Source organism: Lissotriton vulgaris, chromosome 2_1, assembly GCF_964263255.1.
Source record: "Lissotriton vulgaris chromosome 2_1, aLisVul1.2, whole genome shotgun sequence".
NCBI lineage: Eukaryota > Metazoa > Chordata > Amphibia > Caudata > Salamandridae > Lissotriton > Lissotriton vulgaris.
The window spans coordinates 825161930-825183840 of NC_141687.1; the positions used below are offsets into that span (position 1 = coordinate 825161930).

At 46.3% G+C, this 21911-nt stretch overlaps 1 protein-coding gene across 1 annotated transcript in view; it reads left to right on the top strand.

Annotated features, from left to right (window-relative positions):
• The first annotated feature begins 254 nt into the window (after window positions 1-254).
• The window catches only part of PCBP3 (poly(rC) binding protein 3), a 118181-nt gene continuing 96524 nt past the window's right edge, over window positions 255-21911 (top strand). Inside the window, exon 1 of the mRNA XM_086958707.1 lies at window positions 255-323. Within this exon, the coding sequence (XP_086814833.1) occupies window positions 255-323 (69 nt within the window). The remainder of the gene's footprint in view (window positions 324-21911) is intronic.

Sequence of the window (21911 nt, forward strand, 5' to 3'; positions counted from 1 at the left end):
TTTTGACTAATCAGTGTGATATTGAGTTTTTATTTTTTTTCTTAAGTAAGCTTAATCTGATGTCTGTATTTCAAGGCTAATCTCACATTTTTCTTTTTTTTAGTGTGTTTAATAGTTGTTGTTGGAGTTGCTCCATAAAACTTGCACCTACCTTCCTTTGAGCTGTGATAGTGACAAAGAAACATCTTCTCTCCACAGGTCGTGCATCTCCCCTGGCTGGTCCCACTCATCCCTCCCATCTTAATTTCATTAGAATGGAACCAAAAGTGTCAGAAGGTGGCCTAAATGTTACCCTCACAATCCGCTTACTCATGCATGGAAAGGTAAGTGAAATTGAGAATCTTAGCTGAGTTAAGTAACTCAGAGATCATTGTATTTATCATTCGATTTGCTATTCTGAGAAGGCAAATTAGCAACAATGTGCAAGTGGCAAAGCAAAGCAAAGCTAAGCTGTCATGAGGCCACCCTTCATAGGACAAGAAGCATTGTCTAAAAGACACCACTCCAGATGTGAATCACCATAGCCTAACAGACATCCTCTCAGAGCTGGGATACCTTAGGGACATCCCTCCAGAGATCGAGTACCTTATCCTAAAAGAGGTAGAGTACTATTTCCTAGGAGAAACACTGTGGAGTTGGAGCACCATACTTATTAAATACACCTAGCATAGCATAGACGCATCCACTAGAACACAGTAAACAGTATCAAATTAGAGCTAAAGTACCATAACCAGGGAGGGGATTAGCAACCAGAGCTGGAGGTTCTAGCCTCAAGAGTAATCTCCCAGATCAGAAGCACAACAGCATAATATTCCCTAAAATCAGTACCGCAACATAAGAGATAACCACCTGGATAGAGTACCATATCTCATATATCCTGAAATATATACCCAGACTAGATATTCCATGTAATATAAAAAAACATTTTCCAAAGCTGGACCACCATATTCTAAAGGACATTTCACAGAGATGAAGAATGATGCTTTGAGACATCTGAGCATAGCTGGAGTTCCACAATAGAGGCAGTTCTGATACTTAGTACACAGTTCTCTAGTAGACAGATCCGAAAGAGGCATGGCATACCCTAAGAGACAGCAACGCAGAAAATGGGTGCCGTACCCAAAACAATGTCCACTTAGAGATGTACTGCACTGTAAGAAACATCTAAAAAACGAATGCAGTTAATCTTATGCAACATCAGAGCTTCAGTTTCAAAGGGACATGTTTCAAAACTTGAGTGACATAATCAAAGAAACATCTCTTCCTGATAGACACCCCTCTCAGATGGAGTGCCATTGAATAAAAGACATCTCAAGAACTCAAATTGAGTAACATAACAGACAATCTCCCGAGTAGATGTTATATTATGTTTCTGGTAATTGTACGGTGCATCCATGTGGAACTGTCAGTGGTCAGGGGTTACCTCAACATGCAATTCCAAGGTTTCCATCACACACCAGAGTCTAAATCATCCTATGATGATATATTCACACTAGTTTGCTCCAGCCTGTGAGTGGTGCTATCATGCTCAGTGAGCTGAGGGTATATGATTTTCATGTCATAGGGGTATGCTGGAAGGCTCTTACTAATTGCTCAAACATCTCTTGGTCAGGTAACACACCCTATTTTAAGAAATTAGAAATGGTCTAGGCCTCTGGTGTTTTTCTACTATGTGGATATTTGTGCCCCGCATATCTTAGCGACATGTACAATTGGGTGCAGTGTAATAGCGCACTATGGTGCATATGAGCACTAGTTATGTCTAAAATAATGTTGGTCCTGAAGGATGTACCTGTCTAAATGTTTGTGCACGTATGTTTATGCTTTCATGGTGGTGAGTGTCTAGATTTCACAAAATGCTCGAGTCACCTCAGAGCTGAAGTAGTGCAATCTAGAAGATATCCCAGAAAGCTAGAACACCATACCCTCAGCCAACCCACATTAAAAATTGCAAACTCTACCAGAGATCCTCCACATCCTAGAACACTTGCCCTAGAACACACAGGCAGCCTCAGAGCAGCAATTCGTACCCTAGGATAGATGCCATGAAAGCATGCCATGCCCTAAATCCACAGTAAAACACAGCTCTTAGAAAATGGTAACTTAATTCAAATAGCCACTGATACCCAAACCCAATGTATGTACTTGTCAGAGCCAAAGCTCCAGGGTCGACTGCCTTTAGTCTTAGGAGACACGATGCCGGGAGAAAAACAGAAATCAAATGTGAGTAAAGTCAGCAGGAAGTACCCTGCCTGCTAATTAGACTAGGGTGCTAGCAAGAGGCTGAAGTTCGGCACTGAAAACATTGTACACCTCGGGTTGGATAGCAGAAAGAGAACCTGTGAAAGAATGATATGTTGCGGGTCTTGCACTGAAGTCAAAGATGTCTTTTAAAAAATAGTCCAAGCTATCAATAACAGAACTGACGGATGACCTGAAACTACAGAAAGAAATAATTTGTAAATAATCTTTCCATTATGTCAGACTGCCTTTATGCATTGTTATAAATGTGGCTGTAGCTCCGTGGCATTGGGGGCCTTCTTCTTGGTTTTCTATAGCTTTGACTTCAGCTTTGATATTAACTGTTCATGGTCAGTGTCACAACCTGTTCCAGGACATGTTTTTGCTGACAGTACTGAGCTTTTCCACCTTCTGCTGCAGAGTACGTAGTCGTAATAGTTTTGGTGCTGCCTGTCTCTCGAGGTCCACATGTACAGTCTTCTTTTGGGTTTTTTGAACCACATGTTCATAACACAAAGCCAGTTTTCTTGGCAGAATTCTATCATTCTGTTCCTGCTTTATTTCGATCACCAAATCCTTCTCTTTTAGCTATCCCAGATTCTTCTTTGCCTCCAAACTCGGCGTGGAAATCTCCAATGATGAGCATAGTGTCCTTCTTTGGCATTTCTTCAATTAGTTGTAGGTCAGAGTAGAATGTTTCTTGAGCATCTTCTTCAGCATCTGTTGTAGGCGCACACACTTGAAAGATGGTGATGTTTATTGAGTGGGCTTGAATTCGAATAGCTATAATTCGTTCATTCTTTGGATTATACCCCATGACCCTGTTTGCAGTTTCAGTTTCTACGATCATCACCACTTCATTTTTCGGATATTCATCATGCTCAACATTTGAAAGTTGCGAGGTACAGTGTGATACCAAAAAACTTGACTTACAGATGCTGGCCTTCCATATGGTATCTCTTGAGATCATGAGAGTGAAGGTGTGCTCTGTGTTCCGAGAGTGAGCAGGAAAGGGAAGGAAGGTGATTGACTTGCCAACGCGATCCTAACCAATCATGGAGCTGCTCTCATGCTGTTTTCATCATGAAAAAAATATCAGGATTGGTTGGAGCAGGCTAACCCAGCACTCATTTGGAGGATAGGGGCCTATGCGTGTAATCCCTCGACTGTTTTGCATAACTGGGATTGCTGTGATCTGAAGTCAGATTGGCCGTTGCAAGACAGCCTGCCAATCCGACATGCACACTCCCCACTGGCAGTGGCACACAGTCATCCTGCAATCAGTGGGAATCAGCCCCACCCCCAATCCAACACTGACAGTAGAACAGCATGGGTCAGCGACACAGATATAATAAAATGGTAACGACAATTTTATCAATATACGTTTACCTGCTGGGTGACGCTCCTTCGCCCTTTATGAGGAACCGCCACTGCTCTGTGGTCCCCTGAGAAAAGTACCCTTTCCAGTCCACTTCAGCTCTCTTATTCTGAGTATGTTGATCTTCATGCAAAACATTTCTGTTTTCATGATGTCCAGCTTTCCCTTGCTCATTGTTCTGATGTTCAATGTTCCGATTGTATGTATTTTTGACTTTGAATGTTTATTTTGTATTTGGGCACATCAGCATCTAAACGTCCTTTCAACTTTGGCTTAGATGCGTCAGACGTCCCAGTGCTACTCTTAGTAATCCTTGGCTGGACGACTAATAAAAACAAGCATTAAAAATGCAATAGGCCTCGCCTTTGATTAAGTTAAAGCCATTTGCTTTGCCAATGGTATTGTATAGCAACACAAATGGCTTTAACTTAATGAAAGGCGAGACCTATTGCATTTTTAATGCTTGTTATTAGGTGCTTCCAGTATCCTTTACCGACACCCATTCCTCATACATTCAGTTGTTACCCATCGTCCTTTAGTCGATTAGCACTCCCAGTGTCGGTACACTTCAGGTACCCATGCCTTTTTCACACTAAATAAATTAAGCTTCACAGATGGCTGTACACTTCAGGTAGCTGTGCTTTGTTTTTCTTCCGGGTGGGTGTCCGCTTCTGATATACTCCTTCTGTACATTTACTTCTGGGGGTTGCCCACTTCTCGAATTGTTCAGCTGCATTGCTCCAACAGGTCAATATTCTCTACCAGATTGCTGACTTTCAAGCACTTTTAGGTTCTGCCTGCGGTCGAAGCTTTGTGACTTGTGATATGGGCGAGGATATTACCTGCTGCACCTTCCTGCTGGTCTTGGGGAAACAATCTTACCACAATTACTCCTTGTAAATTGCGGCTGCTATGATTAAAACAGATTATTAATCTGTTATATTCTTTGTTTTTATTCTTGAAAATTGTAATTTAATTTGTTTTCACCAGGGTCGGAGGCACATCTGCTGCAATTGTCACTGGAACACCGAGTTCTTTTTAGAGCATCAATGTTTAACTAGCAGGCCAATTATGTCGAGGGTTAAGGCAGGATATCCTTGTTCAGACCAGAAATTGGATTATGGGTTCCACTCTACCCCCTCAGAAGTCCATCTTCTTTATTTCCTTTAAGAGGCAGAAGGTAGACCCCTTGGGAACAGCCCACTATGGGCCAGATCCGCATATTTCTTCCTATTAACTCTATCCAGGGTCGTTTCCTCCAAACTGCAGTAACTTTTTTGATTAAAACTATGACTAAATAAGTAAGAACAGACTTAATAAGAGAACTGTATAGCAGAATTATACATTTTAGAAAGATTTTTTTACAAAAGTCAAAAGGTGCAATATACATTTTAAAGTGCATCTGCGTAAAGAAATTCCCACGAAGACACTCAGCATTAGGGCAATACAGAACAGTAAGGTAAATCAAAAAATATTCCAAGTCCCAATGAGCAGCAACATCAGTATGAAATGAGACAGCATCTCTGAGTAGCATTGGAAAAGTCTCTCGCTCACTCTAAAATTTGAGCATTTATATAGGAAAAATACAATTTCAGCAAATCAGAGCATACAACCTAAGTACTATCCCACTAAAGGAATATTGAATCAGCCCATTCTTTGCTAATGTCATTCAGAGATGGCAGAACAAAGTAGTTACAAAGCAACAATCAACTATTGTGAATTAATGCAATACAACACAACAAGCATGCAGAAGAAACCTTGGGAAAATACAATACTGAGTACATCTTAGAAAATCTTTTTCGAGAACAACGTCATCCAGGAATAAAGAAACATAGCTTTGCTTGGCTGCGTGCAGCAGAAATAATTAACAATGAACATGCAGGGTGAGACATCAATTTTGAACAAGATGGTGTTGAGGCCTAAGTAAGGCCTAGTTTGCATAAGACAGAAAAATAGACTTTAACAGGTCATAGACAAATTGTTTGAAAGGCATTAACATCGAATAAATGTATACGTGTAAATTTGAGTACAGATCTATATCCTTCAAATCATTACTAATGCATAAATAATATTAATGCAAAAAAACTTCTATACCATTTTTACAAGGAGTTCCTGGAGAGCATCAAGGTTTAAAAAGAGGACTATTTATGTCCAGGCTGAGGGAGGCTGTTCTTGTTCAGGCCACAAATAGGGTCATGGATTTCTCCCCAATCTTGTAGAAGCCACTTTTTAAAATCTTCATTAGGAGGCTGGATGTGGTCTCCGGTGTGGACAAATCAACTACGGCCCTGGCCTGCATATTTCTTCTTGGCAGTTGTACTCCAAAGCAGTCACCCACCTAGTTCCCAGTAAGTGAGACCACACCAATTTGTTTGAAAGAATAAAGGTACAGTTTATTAGGTGCATTAATCTACTAGCTACGTGTTCTCATTCACTTTGTGCTCACAGTTGTGCTAATGGTATTGTATAGCAAAGCAAATGGCTTTAACTTAATGAAAGGCGATACCTATTACATTTTCAATGCTTGTTCCCTTTATAAGGGCAAAAGAAAAACCACTGCAACATTTACCAACTCTTCCAAGCAAATGATAAATGTCCGCAGGTTTGGCCATGGTATTTCCCCCGGAAGGGGTTAAACATGAGGAATTGGATCCAGTATTCCAGGTTGAACATTTTATTCCCCATCCCATGCAACATAACCTATAACCTTTATTATCTCATAGGGAGATATTGTCTGATATTGTTTATTCTGGCCCGGTATCCCCCCGCCACAGAGACGATAGCTGACTCGTAAACGGGGTCCTATCAAGATACTGTAGTGAAGCACAAGGACAGATTGAAGATATAATGAAGTTTAGTCATGGACTGGAACCAGCGGCCACCTGTGCCAGCCAGGCCAGCCAGCTCTCAATGAAAGCATCCGCCATCTTCAAAACAGTTTGGAACTAGCACAGAACCTGTCACAGTGACCTAGGGATGCTGCTCATAGGTGTAACCGGTACTCAGGAGCATTTCAAAGCGTGAACGGTTGAGAAAACGCTGCATGGTTGTGGCGGGAAGCAGGCCTGCCTGTAAGAGAGAGCAGAGAGTATAACTGTTCCTCGACTCACCAAATCAACACCGAGTTTCAGATGCCAGAGCTTGGCGAGTTATCATCTCTGTAGATTCCCTTGCGGTGTAGATGTTGCCATGGAGTGCTCACGTGACACAATTACATTTTGCCAAACAAGTTTATAAACGGTTGGAGTTAACGTTCCCAGCACGTGCCCTGCTTGGCCGGAAGCTTGACGGCTGTGCCCAATTAGCTTCTACAACTACGCTGTCAATTCATAATGTCAGCACATTCTGTGCCTTGTTAGTACTTCTGTGCAAATGTTAGATCTCTTAATCAGTTCAGCACATTTTCTAAGAATGAGGGCAGAGAGCAAAGTGATGCCTCTTGCAGTAAAGGGAATACCTTAGAGGGTTTATGCAAATGCTGCAGAGATCTGTGAAGGGACACTTTTAGAGCAATAAACAGGGGAAAATGTAGTCTAACCACCTGAGCAGCTGACTTTGGAATTTAGGAAGCGGAAAAGGAGGCACAGTGAAATAAAAGGGTGAACGAAATGTGCACGATTTGTGTAATTACGCTGAAAAAAATAGCGAAATTATGTGAAATGCAAATCTATTATTTAGCGCTATATGTTATGTTATGTTAAGTGCAACTTATATAGCGCGCTGATACCAAAGGTTTCCTGGCGCTTGGAGACAGAGTGAGTGAGGGTAAGGTATGAGTGGCAGAGTTTAACCAAGGGGAGGGAAGAGGTGAGTTTTGAGCGATTTTCTGAAATTCAGGAGGGAAGGGCTGGATTTGATGGAAAGAGGGAGGAGATTCCAAAAACCGGGAGCCAGGTGGGAGAAGCGACGACCACCGAATTTCTTGGTTTTAGCTTTGGGGGTGACTAGCAAATGAAGATGAGCTGATTGGAGGTTGCGCGTAGGTCGATGTGGGATGATTAGAGTTTGGGAAACGTGGGACCGGTGCAGTGGAGGGCTTTGAATGTGAGGCAGCCCACCTTGAAGGCTGCCCTTTGACCTATTGGTAGCCAGTGCAGTCTGTGAAGCAGAGGTTTTGCCGATTTGCCTGAAGGCGGTGCAGCAGTGATTGTGGGAGACCGTAGTAAAGGGAGTTGGAGAAATCCAGACGGGATAGTACCAGAGAGATGACAACCTGGGTAAGTATGTATGTATGTATGTATAGGCATTTATATAGCGCACTACTTACCCGTAGGGTCCCAAGGCGCTTCGACCGCTGCGAAACCCTTCCTGGCTTCCCTGAGAGATGGTCCCTTAATGGGTATCTCCAGGGTGAGACCAGGCATCCCCGGCGGTCTGGTGGGGCCGTTAGTGAAGATGAGGCAAGCTAATGCCCAGAGTTGCCGAGTGTGATCGCTGATCAGAGTGGGCACCGAGGCGAGAGAATTATCGAGTCCGCTGACCCTGGTCCAGAAACCTGCCGCGCCGGGAATCGAACCCTGGTCCCGGGCCGTCCTCTGCTCTCGGGTCTGCCGCCTCTAACCAGTGAGCCACACTACTTCAGTGCGACGGATGGCAGTAAGTGGCTGACTTTGCGGATCTTCTGGAGCTGGTGCATACAGGATGAGATGACAGCACCCACTTGAGCTTTGAGGGATAGTTCGGTGTCGATAATCACACCTAGACTTTTTACTGATTTGACCGGGACTGGGGGGGGACCTAGCTCGGAGGGCCAGAACTGTGGGCCCCAGTGTGCAGGGCTGGATCCAGGGAGGAGGAGCTTGGTTTTCCCAGGATTTAGCTTCAGTTGATTCAAGTTCATCCAGTGTTGGATGTGGATCATGACGGTGTGAAACGTGTTAATGGCATGAGGTGAATTGAGTGGGAAGACAATCTGCAGGTCATCGGCGTAGTTGTATACAATAATGTCCCAGTTCTGAAGTGAGTGAATCAAGGGCCGGAGGTACAGGTTGAACAGCAGTGGCGAGAGGGAGGAGCCTTGAGGACTCCACAGGTCGTGGAAGTTTTTGCTGCAGTATAGGGGCCCAGGCGAACGGCCTGTGTTCTTCCAGTCAGGAAGGACGCGACCCACTAAAGAGCGGTGCCCTGGATGCCTGCCTGTCCGACACGGTGGAGGAGGATGTTATGGTCCACCGTGTCGAACGCGGCCGACAGGTCCAGGAGTACGAGGGCTTGGGGGATCCCCGCCTCCGCGTTACTCCTCAGTGTGTCCAGGACTGCCAGAATGACGGCCTCAGTAGAGTGGGCAGGTCTGAAGCCGGCTTGGTTGGGCTCAAGGTGGCAAGAGGTTTCAATAAAATTTGAAAGGCATCGAGTGATGTGGGCCTCCATTAATTTGGAAAAGTAAGGGAGGAGGGAGATGGGACAATAATTGGATGGTTCCAGGGGGTCCGTACCAGGTTTCTTGAGGAGGGGCACTAGGATGGCCTCCTTGAAAGATCTAGGAACGGTACCGCTGCTGAGTGAGCCATTCAGCAGGGGTAAAATACAGTCAGGTAAATTGAGGCAGACATTCCGCAAGACCGATGGCGGACAGCAGTCATTTGGGGAGCCTGATTTGACCCGGGTAGCGAGTTCCGCTAATGAAGTGGGGTTCAGGGCAGGGAATGTAGTAAAGGTCAGGGGGTTATTGAGGGAGGTGTCCGAGGGGAGTGACTGGGGTGGTGGGGGGATAGAGTTCTTGATTTTTATGATCTTTTCCACAAAAAAAAGGTTGAGAGCATCGCATGTCTCTTGGGTGGGGTTCTGGGCTGGGAGGGTTCTGTCGTCTGTGGTAAGTTCATTCATGACTTTGAACACCTCCTTTGATTTGTTGACCGCAGACGAGAGCCTATTGGAGAAGTGTTCTGATTTGGCTAGGGTGATGGCAGTTTTGTATTCTCTGCGCGCAGCCGTGTAAGACAGTCTGGCTGAGTTGGAATAATCGCGTCTCCAGATCCGTTCCAGCTTGGGCACTTTCAGTTTGTATTGTTTAAGGTCATCAGAGAATCACCTGTGGGAGTTGTGATGCCTAGTGCGGGGAAATTTAGTTAGGGAGGCGAACTGGTCACTGGCCGTCTTCAGCCAGGAGCCGATGTCACTTTCTACTACGTCGATGTTATCTGTGGGGTTGATGACTGGGCGAGTATCGGCCAGGGTCGTGAGAAAGCCCTGGGAGTCATATGTGCTCCATTTTCGTGAGGAACCACCAGCCATCAAAGGGGCAAGAGTCCTGCCAACGACAGTGATAGTGGTGTCAACTAGGTAATGGTCTGACCAGACGCAAGGGGATATAGCTGGCTGGGACAGAGCCAGATTAAGGGTCCAGATCTGGTCAAGGATATGGCCCTTGATGTGAGTGGGTAGGGTGACCTGTTGGGTCAGATTCAAGCTATTGAGAGTTTCGAAGAGCTCGATAGCATGGGGGCCAGCGTTGGTGTCATTGAACCAGTAGTTCAGGTTGCCGAAAAGGGCGAAGCTGGAGTGCTGCGTTAATAAATTGGACAACTGTTCACTCATAATGGTAGAAAACGATGACATAGGGTGTGGGGGCCGGTATAAGAGGAGGAGCGTAAGGGCACCGGCGTCAGTTTCTAAGCTGATGAGCAATTTGTCCACCTCAGGGAGGGGGAGAGAGTAGGAAGAGATAGAGATAGAGTATATTTGGGTGCAAAATGCGCATTGCACATTATATGCTAAAAAAATGCAAAAAAGAAAGCAATATGAACAACAGCTGCTTGCAGTCTGTGGGTCCCAAGAGTTAGAGATATATTTTATTGTGAATGGCATGTTTGAGGTAAATTGTTACAAAAAAATGGTGCAATTATTATGCTAAAAGGAGTAATGTTGTAATTTACCATAACAAACTATTCTAAAAGTATTATTATTATTATTTATTTAGAAGTTTTGTATAGCGCTAGCTGGACCCGGGGGTATCAGAGCGCTGCACAACAGGTACAATTATGAGCAGTTTTTGGCACAGACAAACAACTGCAATTTACCAACTTAAAGCATTAGGAAACAAAATTACAGTGCCGATCTTCGGGCTGAGGGGTAGCAGGAAGAGGAGTTAGTTGCACTTCCCAAAGTCATTTGTGGGTTTCTCGTTACGGTCGGGACTGCTCTAGGAAGAGGGCTTTGAGTAGGATCTTGAATTTTGGGAAGGAGGTGGTCATTCTGATGTGGGGGGGAATGGAGTTCCAGACCTTGGGTGCATTACCTGCAAAGGATTTATTTGCGGTTTTGTGTTTACGAGATTTCAGTGGGATGAGTAGAAGCATGTTGGAGCTTCTGAGGTTCCTGGTCTGGCCAGTCTTTTTGAGTTTGGCGGCCAGGTATTCTGGTTTACCTATGTGCCGGGATTTGTGCCTGAGACAGGCTGTACGGAAGCTGGCTCGTTGATCAATGGGGAGCCACTTCAGTTCCTTGAGTGCCGGGGAAATGTGTTTGAATGTCTTAGTTCCTGTGACCATTCTTGCTGCGGCATTGAGGGTAGAGGTCAGGGACCTTAGGTGGGATTTTGCTGTTCCGGTGAGGGTTGCGATTCCATAGTCAATTCTAGAGAGCACCAGTGCTTGGGTGACTTGTTTAAGATCTTTCGGGGGGAGGAAGGGCCTTATTTTGTATAGCAGTTTCAGATTAAGGAACGCGCTTTTGGCGGTCTTTGCAATGTGTTTTTTCATGTCCAGTTTGGGGTCAAGGGTAATGCCTAGAGATTTCACCGAGTCCGTTGGCGCAAGGGCTCCATTAAGGGCGTCAATGGCTTTGAGCCATTCTTCGATTTGGGGGTTTTCATCTCTTTTAGAGATGAGGAGAACTTCTGTTTTCTATTGGTTGAGTTTAAGGTGGTTCTCTGAGAGCCAGTGTTGGATCTCTTTGAGCGTGACATTTAGTCTGTGTATGTCTGTAATCGAGGTGGTGTCCAGATAAAGTTGTGTGTCGTCTGCATAGAGGTGGAAGGGGATGTTGGAGTTCCTGAGAATTGTGGTGGTGGGTTCCATGTAGATGTTGAAAAGTTGGGGAGAAAGTACTGACCCTTGTGGAACTCCTCTGATGACGGGAAGGGGGTCCGATTCGACGTTATTGATTTTTATTCTTTGCCTGCGGTTGTGAAGGAAGGAGGAGAACCAGTTTAGTACCGTCATTTCAATGCCTGCTCTTTCCTGGAGGACTTTGAGGAGGAGGGTGTGATCAACTGTGTCGAACGGGGCCGATAAATCTAGGAGAATGAGAATGCTGCATTGGTCCGATTCAAGTGACTTGTGAAGATCGTCTAAGACGTTTAAGATTGCGGTTTCGGTGCTGCATCCCTTCCTGAATCCTGATTGATGAGGGTCTGGTAGCTCGATATTCTCAAGGTGTTGGGTGAGCTGTCGAAGAACACATCTTTCTAGGGTTTTGGACAAAAGAGGAAGGTCCGATACCGGTCTGAAGTTGTTCATGTCCTCAGTGTCGAGCCCGGGTTTTTTTAGTAACGGCGTGACTTGCCCTACTTTGAGGCAGTCTGGAATGATTCCAGAGCTCAGTGAACTATTGATGATCTTGCACCAAATATGGGCTAGGGTCAGCTTCAGGTCTTTAGCCAGGCTCAAGGGCAGCTGATCTAGGGAGTGGGATGAGGGTTTAGTGGAGGCGATCAAATTGACTGTCTCTTCTTCTTGGATGAGGCGGAAGGAGGACCAGTGAGTAGGTATGTTCCCTGGGGTGGAGCCGTCTGTTGCTTGCCATGCGGTCCCCGCGGACGTGGTGGGGATTGAGCTGAGAGAGATATCAATTTTGGCGATCTTTTCACTGAAAAAGTTGGCAAAATTGTCGCAGTGATCTTTGGACGCCACTATGTTGGTTGTCATCGGTTTAGATGTTTGGTTCCTGATGATGTTAAAGAGTTCTTAGGGGCGTTTTTTTGCATTGTCTAAGGCGAAGCAGAAGAACGTTGTCTTTTTATTCCTAATGTTAATATTGTAGTTTCTGCGTGCTGCCTTGAGTTGGTCGCGTGGAGCGAGGAGGGCTTGTTCCTCCACATTCTTTCTTGGGTTCTGAGGTGTCTTCTTTCTTCATTGATGTCGGTGGTGAACCAAGACCTGGAGGGGTGCTTCTGGGTTTTTTTTAGTTTCAGGGGCGCCGGAAGATCCAGAGTGTGCGTCATGTTGGAATGGTGAAGGGAGGCGAGTTCTGTGGTTGAGAGGTGCTCCGTCATGGTTGAGAGGAGCGTGCTTAGCCCTTCTTCTAGTGCGGCCTGGGGGACTCGGGTTGTGTTCCTGACCCATTTGGGAGGGGCCTGCAAAGGGTTGAGATAAGGCCGGTAGGTTGATGTGGAAAAGTATGATGTGGTGGTCTGACCAATCCACAGGGATGAGTGTTAGTGTTTTTGTCCGAGATGATTGCATCCAGGATCGCTTCTCTGTGGTGAGTTTCTTCTGAGCAGTGTTGGGTCATCCCGTGTTCTAGCATGAGGCTATTGAGAGATTGGATGCAGGTTTTTTTGGTTCATTCCATCTTAAGTTGAGGTCGCCCAGAATTATAAAGTTGTTGTTACTGAGTGCGAATTGGGGGATCAGGTCCGAGAGCTGTGATCCAAATTCGTTGGAGTTGCCTGGAGGGTGGTTTAGGAGATGACAGCGAAGCGACCTGTTCTTGAGCGATTTGATGTTGATCGACAGGCATTCAAAGGAGTTATAGAGGCACAGGGAGCATTCTGAGATGGAGAGATCACTTTTGTGAATGATGCTTTGCCACCGCATCTCTGTTTGTGTCTATCTTTGTGGATAATTGAGAATCCGGGCGGCACCAACATGTCCGTGTTGGGGTAGGACAGGGTGTTGAGCCATGTTTCCGTGATGAAAGCCCCATCTAGGTCATGGGAGAGGATGGCTTCTGCTATTTCAGTTGCATGTTTAGAGGCTGATCTACTGTTAATGAGCATGCAATTAATGGAGGGTTCTTCTTTGGGTTTCGAGTTGCTGGATTGGGCTCTAGTTACGGAGGATAAGTGCGCTGGGGGTCTGGTGGCTCTCCGGGGAAGATGGTCCCTACCCACTCCAGTAATAACTTGGATCAAGGATTTTGGAGTGGAGTTCATTGGCGGGACCTGTGCTAGGGTGGGTCTGGTGGCTCTCCGGGGAGGATGGTCCCTGCCCACTCCAGTGATAACTTGGATCGAGGGTTTTGGAGCGGGGTTAACCGCGGGACTTGTGCTAGGGTGGGAGGAATCATAGTCTGTGAGCTAAGTGCGGACTTAGAATAGGGGATTGTGGGATGGTCGCTTCCTGAGGGGAGAGGTTGGGATTTGTTCTTCTAGGCCTATCTGCTCGGGGATTAGTCCATGTTTTGGAGGGTGACGGGCGAGATCTGGGGGTAACGGGGGGGCTGGTTGGGGGGCGGTGATTCATTCCTTCTCGTTTGGGATGAGAAGCGGGGAGCTACGTACTGTTGGGTGGGCAGACGGAATTTTGCTAGGGAGGATAAGGTTTCATTCAGGCCACAGACCAGGATTTTGGGTTGCGCTTCCAGAAGGTTGAGGCGATGGGTCAGCTTATTAGAGGGGGAGAGGGGGGAAGGATATGAGGAGCTGGGCTCTGAGGGGGAGGGGCTGTATGACATGTTGCTTCTAGAGGGGTTCAGGGGAAGCGTGGGTGCAGGTTCAGGGTTAATGTCCACCTGCGGTGGGGATGAAAGGGGGGGGCGTTGTGTCCCCGTTGTGGTTGGGAGTGGTGTTCCTCTCTATGAGGGTGGCTGTGCTCTAGTTACGATGAGGTTGTCGGAGGGGGGGACTGTGGATCGGTTTTGCCTGGGAGACGGGGTTCTCTTTGGGTGGATGTCTGTGCTCTGGATGCGATCGGGCTGGTGGGGGTGGGGGGGCTGTGAGTCCACTGTGGTTGGGAGAGAGGTTCGGCTCTGGGAGGCTGGCTGGGATGGATTGGGGGGCAGGGTTGAACGATAGGGGAAGTTGAAGGGGATGCGGGGTGGGTGGAGTCACGGTCTGATGGGGGTGGGCTCTGGGAGAGTGTGCGAGCAGGGTTTGATGGCTTGGTGATTGTTGGAGACCTCCTGTGGGGGGGGTCCGCGAATAGTGTGTGTTGTGGGATGAGGCCTTTTTGAGTGCGGGGAAAAGGGAGTCGAAGAACTCGAGGTTCTCATTCTTTGCCTGAATTAGGAAGGTGCCGTTCTCAAAAATGGTGATGGAGATGTACCCGGAAAGGCTCTGGTGTTTCAAGAGAGAGATAGTTCGTTTACGGCTATGGGCTGCGATGGTGGTTTTGGAAACGAGGAGGTGAGAGATGAAGGTGGTGACCCAGGATTCGATCCTGTCAGTGTAGAAGATAAAGTCCATTTTACATTGCCCTCTAGATGGGCAGTGGTGTGTGTCTACAATTAGTTTTTCGGGATGTTGCCTGATTGTTTTGTGTTTAAAGTGTTTTTTTGCTTTGAAGGAGAGTTTGTGGGGGAAAGTTATCACAAAGGCATTCTGACCGTGGGTGTCAGGTAATTAGGTGTAGGACCAGAATAGGTGTCCAATTGTGTGGCCGGGGGCATCTTTGCTGGGTGGGAGGGGTGGGGTTCCTCTGGCGTGAGAAATGGGGAGAGAGCCGTGAAGGGTGTGCTGCTCGACGTGGTGTGCAGTGGGGTAGTAGGCGGTGGAGTCTCCCTCATAGCGTGGGCTATTGGCTAGGGGGTCCTTATGTGCGGCCCACTTGTGTGAAGGAGAGAAAGTGTTGTCCCGGGGGAAGCTGATTGACAGGGTGGGGGAGTTAGAGGTGAGGACTGGAGACCGCTCATGAGGTGGGAGGGTGGTGATCCAAGGGTGAGAGGCCTTCAGTTGAGGCTTTGAGGCATGATGAGGGACCCCACTAACCTGGTGTTGACGGGTCACCAGGGGATTATTCTGGATGGGCAATCCCTGACATTTGCAGTGCTTCCAGGCCCGAGGCTCATCCAGGCAGCTCCTTCCCTGCGCCCCTCTAGTTTGTGGCGGTGGGGGCCACTCCTGTCTATTTGTGTGGGGGGGGGGGGGCACCGGTGAGGCTGGGTCCCGGTCTCCTGACTTTGGAAGTTACTGACTTTGAGTGGTGGCCATTCTGTGGGGTGACTTGTTGGAGCGCCTCCCTCTCTCTCCGCTGGGGGTGGTCCCTCCAGCCCCAGGAGGGGGGTGGGGATTCTCCGGTCGTCTAGATGTTGAGGTGGGGCACCGTTGCACCGCTGACCCTGTCTCCTTGATAACAGAGTTCAGAGTTAGAGACTCTGAATGGCGGCCATTTTGAAGTCAGACGGCCTCCTTGGTGAGCTGGGTCTTGAATTTTACAGAGTCTTTTGATTTGGGCGTTCCTCAGTGTTGCCTCAGGGGTGAGCTCACCTTGACCCCATGCAGGCATCGATTTAGGTCTTTTTAGCTTAGGGGACTGAGTATTTTAGCTGGTTTTGGCTGGCGGGCGGCCATGATGGGATCAGGCAGCTCCGGAGCAGTGGAGCGTGACGCAGCTCCGACGCTGTGGTCCGCGCTTTGCTTATAACGGGTCCTTTACTTCGAGGTCGGCGCGTCAGCTGCGACGTTTTGCTGGATTCATGTGGGTCATTGGCGCAGCTTGCGGTCCCTCTGAAGCTGCGGACACCTCCGCTGCCACCTAGAGTCACCTTACTTCATTTCGCCTTCTCAGGTGAGTGTGGGACTTCGTGCCCACTTTCTGTTTCGGGCTGCGGTGAGGCAGGGGGGGTGCTCCGGTCACCCTGCCGAGGTGGGGGCTCCTGTGGGCATGGGACCAGGACTCCCGGGCTGGCCGAGCCTGCCCCGTTGCGTCTATCTCCGTGTTCGCGGGGGTTCCAGAGTTCGGGAGTCTGGCATTACCTCCGTCGGAGCTGCTGCTTGTTGTGGCGTTCCAACAGGGGTGATCGGGGGGGTTACTCCGGTCAGGATTTACACAAGATATGTGATCCCTAGACCCGGAGCTCAACCCGGCAGCTCCCTCCATCAACTACGCAAACAAAGTTTAAATTGTGCCCAGGCCTAATTAAAGTAATTGCTTAGGATTACACAATTTGGTCAAGTGGAGAAGTTGAGATTGATCCAAGCTTCCTGGTTTCATTTTCTGCACTTCAGCCATTAGATGAGTCTGTCTTTCTCTCTCCCATTTGTGTTGAATGATTTGAGGAGATGCACGAGGGCATTGAGTTAACTGAATACATGCCATTACCCAAAGACAAGTCTGAGGGGGACCTGGAGGTCAGCTGCAGACTTTGACTCTGCGCCCACAGTGCGCAGGCGTTATTAGTTGGGAGCCGTAACAGCAGAGGTCACATGAAGGACCGGCTCGTTCTTGGCTCAGTAGTCCAAGAGGACCTTGAGCGGGCCCGGGCTACCATCTCTGCTGTTGGCTGGTGCCTCTGGAGGCTCTTTTCTCCAGACAGAGCTGTTCCTAGCACCCATGTCACTCACTTCAGCTTCCCATGGTAATTACAGGGTAGAGGGAGAGGGAGAGAACGAGAACGCAGGGCTGCTTTGAATATTCTTGCCTAGGCTGCTTTAGGCTCCCAGACCGGCCTCACCTCAATCTGAGCCGGAGCCACGCATGTGAGATCCACCCACCTTTAGATAGTCATTTGTAATTTACTCCTCAGTCATCATATCGGAAGCTGGCACAACTACCCCAAGCTTTGCCAATCCAGCCTCACTTATATTTCAAGTCCCGACCTTTTCTTTTTCAAATAATTGTTTTCAAGTGTGTCATTCCTTAGATTTAACAAAAGCAACTCCCAGAATACACTTTGTTACCAAATTAAATCCCAGGACTCCAATACATAGTGTACTAATGAAATGAAGACATAGGCAACCATATGTAACATGAAGCCCGGACATCTGCTAATTTTTCTTCCTTCCGAAGTTGATAAGAAGTACCAAGTGGATTACATGACAAAGTTGGTAACTCAAAGCAGGATACATAACGCGGCTTGGGTTTGAGTGGAGGCCTTGCTTCCTGCAGGAAAAGTCTAAAACGAAAGGAGGCCTTGTGGCTCTCAGCCACTCACGAGAGGCGCAGCTTCTCTCAATGTTCCTTCGCCATATACGCAGATTCCAAGCCTTCTCATTGGTCAGGCAACGCACCATCTGCGTCCTTATGGGAAAGCAAAGGATTTTACACCACCTGATAACCACTGAAGTGTGATAACTGGGGTAATGTTGGGCCCAGGTGTCAAGGGGTACAGTACAGTGTGCTCAGCCCTCCCCACCGGGTACATGCTCTGTGCTCAACACATGCGCATTGCCAAAGGATCAAACCGCGGTACAACACTTTCATTAGAATACAGTGCCGAGACACAACATGCACTTTGCACTAGATAAGAAGAAACACTCCTGAAAACATCCATAGCTTCTTGCATGGTATGGGTTTCTTTGCCAATCCTCGGTGCCTCTCATGCGTTAACAGAGTGCGCCTTCCCTCCTCAGTTCCCACAAGGTAATTAAAATTAAACTATAGCTTGTGTGTCTTTGTGCTACCCCCAAGAAGCCATGGGTACCTTCAAGCCCAGCGATAAGAAGGGGCAGCTGGGTGGTGGGTCCTCGGGGCACAAGGGTACACCTCAGTGGTCTGCAGTTCCTGATCCTTCTGGGCGCGTCCTAGAGGGCTGCAACAACAAGGGCTTCACCTGGGGAGTGAGATCTGCCCGCTCCTCGTCCTATGCTGGGACCGGATGTGTGCTACAAGGACACCGGGCAGGGAAAAAAAACAGCTCCTGCGCTGCTCCAGCATTGCAGGAGTGAGAGAGGCTGGGCTTGAGAGCACATGCACCAGCAGACACAGTATGTTTACTACTAGACTGTAAACAACAAGTAACAAGCGTGGTCCAAAAGTGAAAGAGAACCGCGCTGCAGCTGGAGCATGGGGTTCTCTTGTCTTTATGGGGCCATGTGTTTCGAAACACATGGCCCCATAAAGATTGCGACAGCAGCAAAGCAGGCGACCCAGTCCGATCGGAGGTGAAAAGGCATCACCCAAAAACCCTAATTTCCAATGGCAGGCCACGATTTAGCATAAACAGTTAAGCCAGCCAATGGAAATGAGGGCCGGGCTTAACGCCCTTTTCTGAAACTCCTCATTCACAATAAATCTCACCTAGGGAAGCAGCGCTTTGCGCTGCGACGCCACGCGAGACCTAATGATCATCGAAGAGTTGGCTCCTTCGAACTATGGTGTTGCCGAAGGCATTTCCATATCCCATGAACTTCTAGAAGAGCAAATCAATCAATACTTGAGCAGATCAAGCCGGAACTTTTGTAACAATTGTTCATGAAAAAAACTAAGCTTAAATAATTTGCCCAAATAACGAATAGGGAAGACTCCTTGGAAACAACATTGTGTTGGGAATGATGGAAGGAAAATAGAAAAGAAAAAGACCCAGTTCACAGTGGTTGAACACAGTCAATAATGAGACAAATTAAAATCTTCAAGACCTAAAGCATTCTGTTATCGACCAAGACAATTTGAGGAATTTTATCCATTGAATCAACAAGAGTCAGTTACGACTGAATGGATAAAACAACAACAAATAAATGTGGTCGGAGCACGTAATCTCCAAAATTAGCACTTTCACTCCTACAGGACAACAACTTGGCAAGACAGCCCTCAAGTGGAGAAGACAACAGATACTTCATTTTATGCTAGCCATTTGAAGCAACCTCGGTTGATAATGCTGTGTAAACAAGCATTGCAAAGCCAGTAGGTCTCTCCTGCTGTGCTTCAAAGTAGAAAGTAAAAAAAAGCATGATCACTGCACTAGTATTGACTACAGTCGTAGTCGTAGCACTTTATTACTTACTTTTTTAACTTTCAGGCATGCATCACAGTAGCTGCTCTGCTTACAACATGGCAAAAAAAAAGACAAATCGAATAGATCTAGCAAAGAGGATACTTGTTGGCTTTGCCAATGCTTGTTAAGTCTGGGAGACAAATGTGTGAGTTTGCGAGCATTACCCAAGAATAATCAAGCTTCACATGACAAAACATAAGGGTTTGGCAGACTCTGTTTCATATACCATGTACACCGTTTCGCAAGTTCTTTAAATTCATTCCAGGGGAATAAATTCAATGTAGAAAATAGAAATCGTCAGAGGGCGTTTATTTTACATTGCCTGGTCGCTGGTCGCTGGTATACTGTCATTAGATGAATGGACGACTTGATCTATTCTAAACTCTGATGTGTGCCTCCAGCAACCTTGTGACTGGCATGCTAAAAAAGTGCTTTTCCTTTTCTATTCTTTCTTTATTTTAACTCATGTGTGCCTTCATGACGGACTCTCGAGTCAAACCTTAACGGAAAAAAGTTTTGTACTAAAAGCTACAAATGAACTAATTACTAGACCGTTTTGGCAGGCATGCCGACTGAATATTTCTATTTGAAAAGTGTAAACTAATCATGGTATTAAGTAGTGTTTATTGTTAAAATATAGATTAAGAATCTTGCTTTACACGAGATTGTCCAGATTGGTAAATCCTTTGGAAAGTAGCCACGGATATGAGGAAACACCGAAGGCTTTGTATCGAGTGGATAAACTGACAAATCTGGTTTGATTTATTAACGTTGTTGGATTTGTGATTCTATTTAAAGAAGTGGATCTCACTATTGCAGTATCTACATATCACTTCATAATGCCGAGGAACTGGTAAAGCCAGTGCTTAATTTGTAAAACAATAGGTGCCACGGCGCTCGTCAGGAGGTCACTGCAGCTTGCATCACCCATTGCCCCCTCCAGTGCAGCCAGTAATAACACAGCTATTAACCATCACATCACATTAAATAAAACAATTTACCATGCGTGCGCTGCATTGCCGAGTTAGTTGAATCAATCTGTGCTTGGTCCCTGCTCCACTGAAAAGATAGGAAGTGACGTTTGGCCAGCACTGGCCCATTAAGTAGGCTGAAAGAAGAGGGACGCTGCAGCCAACAAATGACAAGCAAAGGGAGGGCTCCGAGCCCTTTGTCTAAATAATAGTGTCTCACAAACGAAACACAAGCACTAGCGCATGCATATACAGGCTGGAACCTAAAAATGCTTTAGTCTATCGAGATTCATTACCCCCTTCATCCCTCTTTCTCGGTCCAGGACATATCTCTGTGAAATGCTCTTCACTGAAAGAGAATACACATCATCTGCCGCCTTCTAGTAGCATGTGGGTGATACCTAGCTCTTCATTAATAATAAAAATGACAACCCCCCTTTATAAATTTATAAAATATATTTTGCAGACGAAGCACAGTCCCTGAAAAAGAGCAGGGACTGCGGCATTATTTATCCAACCCACAAACCCTTGGTTGGCCCCAGGGAGTAGCTGCATGTTCCCAGGGTAAATGAATGGTTTTACCGAGCTTCGAATATGATAGCTAAAGGTTAATAAAGTGTACGCCTGCTTCATCTAGGGTGGAATGTTAAAAAGCCTTTCTTTTGAACACATTGAATGGATGACTAGATGCGACAATGCATTTTGATGGATAAATGCGTATGTGCTTCTTGTAGCGAAGAAACTGTTTCTTTAATTGGTTGACATCTTGGGCATTTTGGACAAGGTGTGCAAAATTATTATTCTTCTGACAATTGTGGCCAAGGTGACAACATTTGCCACTTCACAAATGAGCAAATTTTTCAACTTTGCATTTGAAAAACATTTTCTGTGAGTGTCATTTCTGGTTAAGAGAAAATTGGTGTGAGATTATCCCCACAACAATTCGCCTGTAAAAACGTAAGTTTTGCAGTTTTTCCAGAATCTTCACCATTTAAAACAAATTAATTAAATGAGTGATATTGGTAAATAATGAACCTGGCAAAATAAACAATGACATTCACAATGTTTACAATGTCTCAAATTTAGAGCATCTTTAATTTGGGCAAGCAACTCACTAGAAAGAGTGCTCCAAGAGGCAGAGGAAGTTGTGTCCATCTGTCTTCTCTAAATCCTCGAGTGCCATTTCCCCTGGAATCCACTTCCATTTTGGATACTAATCCTAACAAAGTGTGATAAACCTCCAGTAGAATCCAAAAATGCTTCAAAATATGTATTTTGTCAGAGGAAACAATTTTTCAATTCCTGCCTTCAGAGGGGCTTGCTTGTGAGACAACATCATATTATTTTAAATTTTGATGCATGAAACCCATTTTTAATGCATAATCTGTGACATCCTTTGGCAGAATGCACCACTAACTTCTTTATGATTTAGGAAAAGCAGGCATGGCAGTACCTTTCACATGTCCTTCCCTGTATCACCATATTATTCAAACCATGGTCTGTTTCTT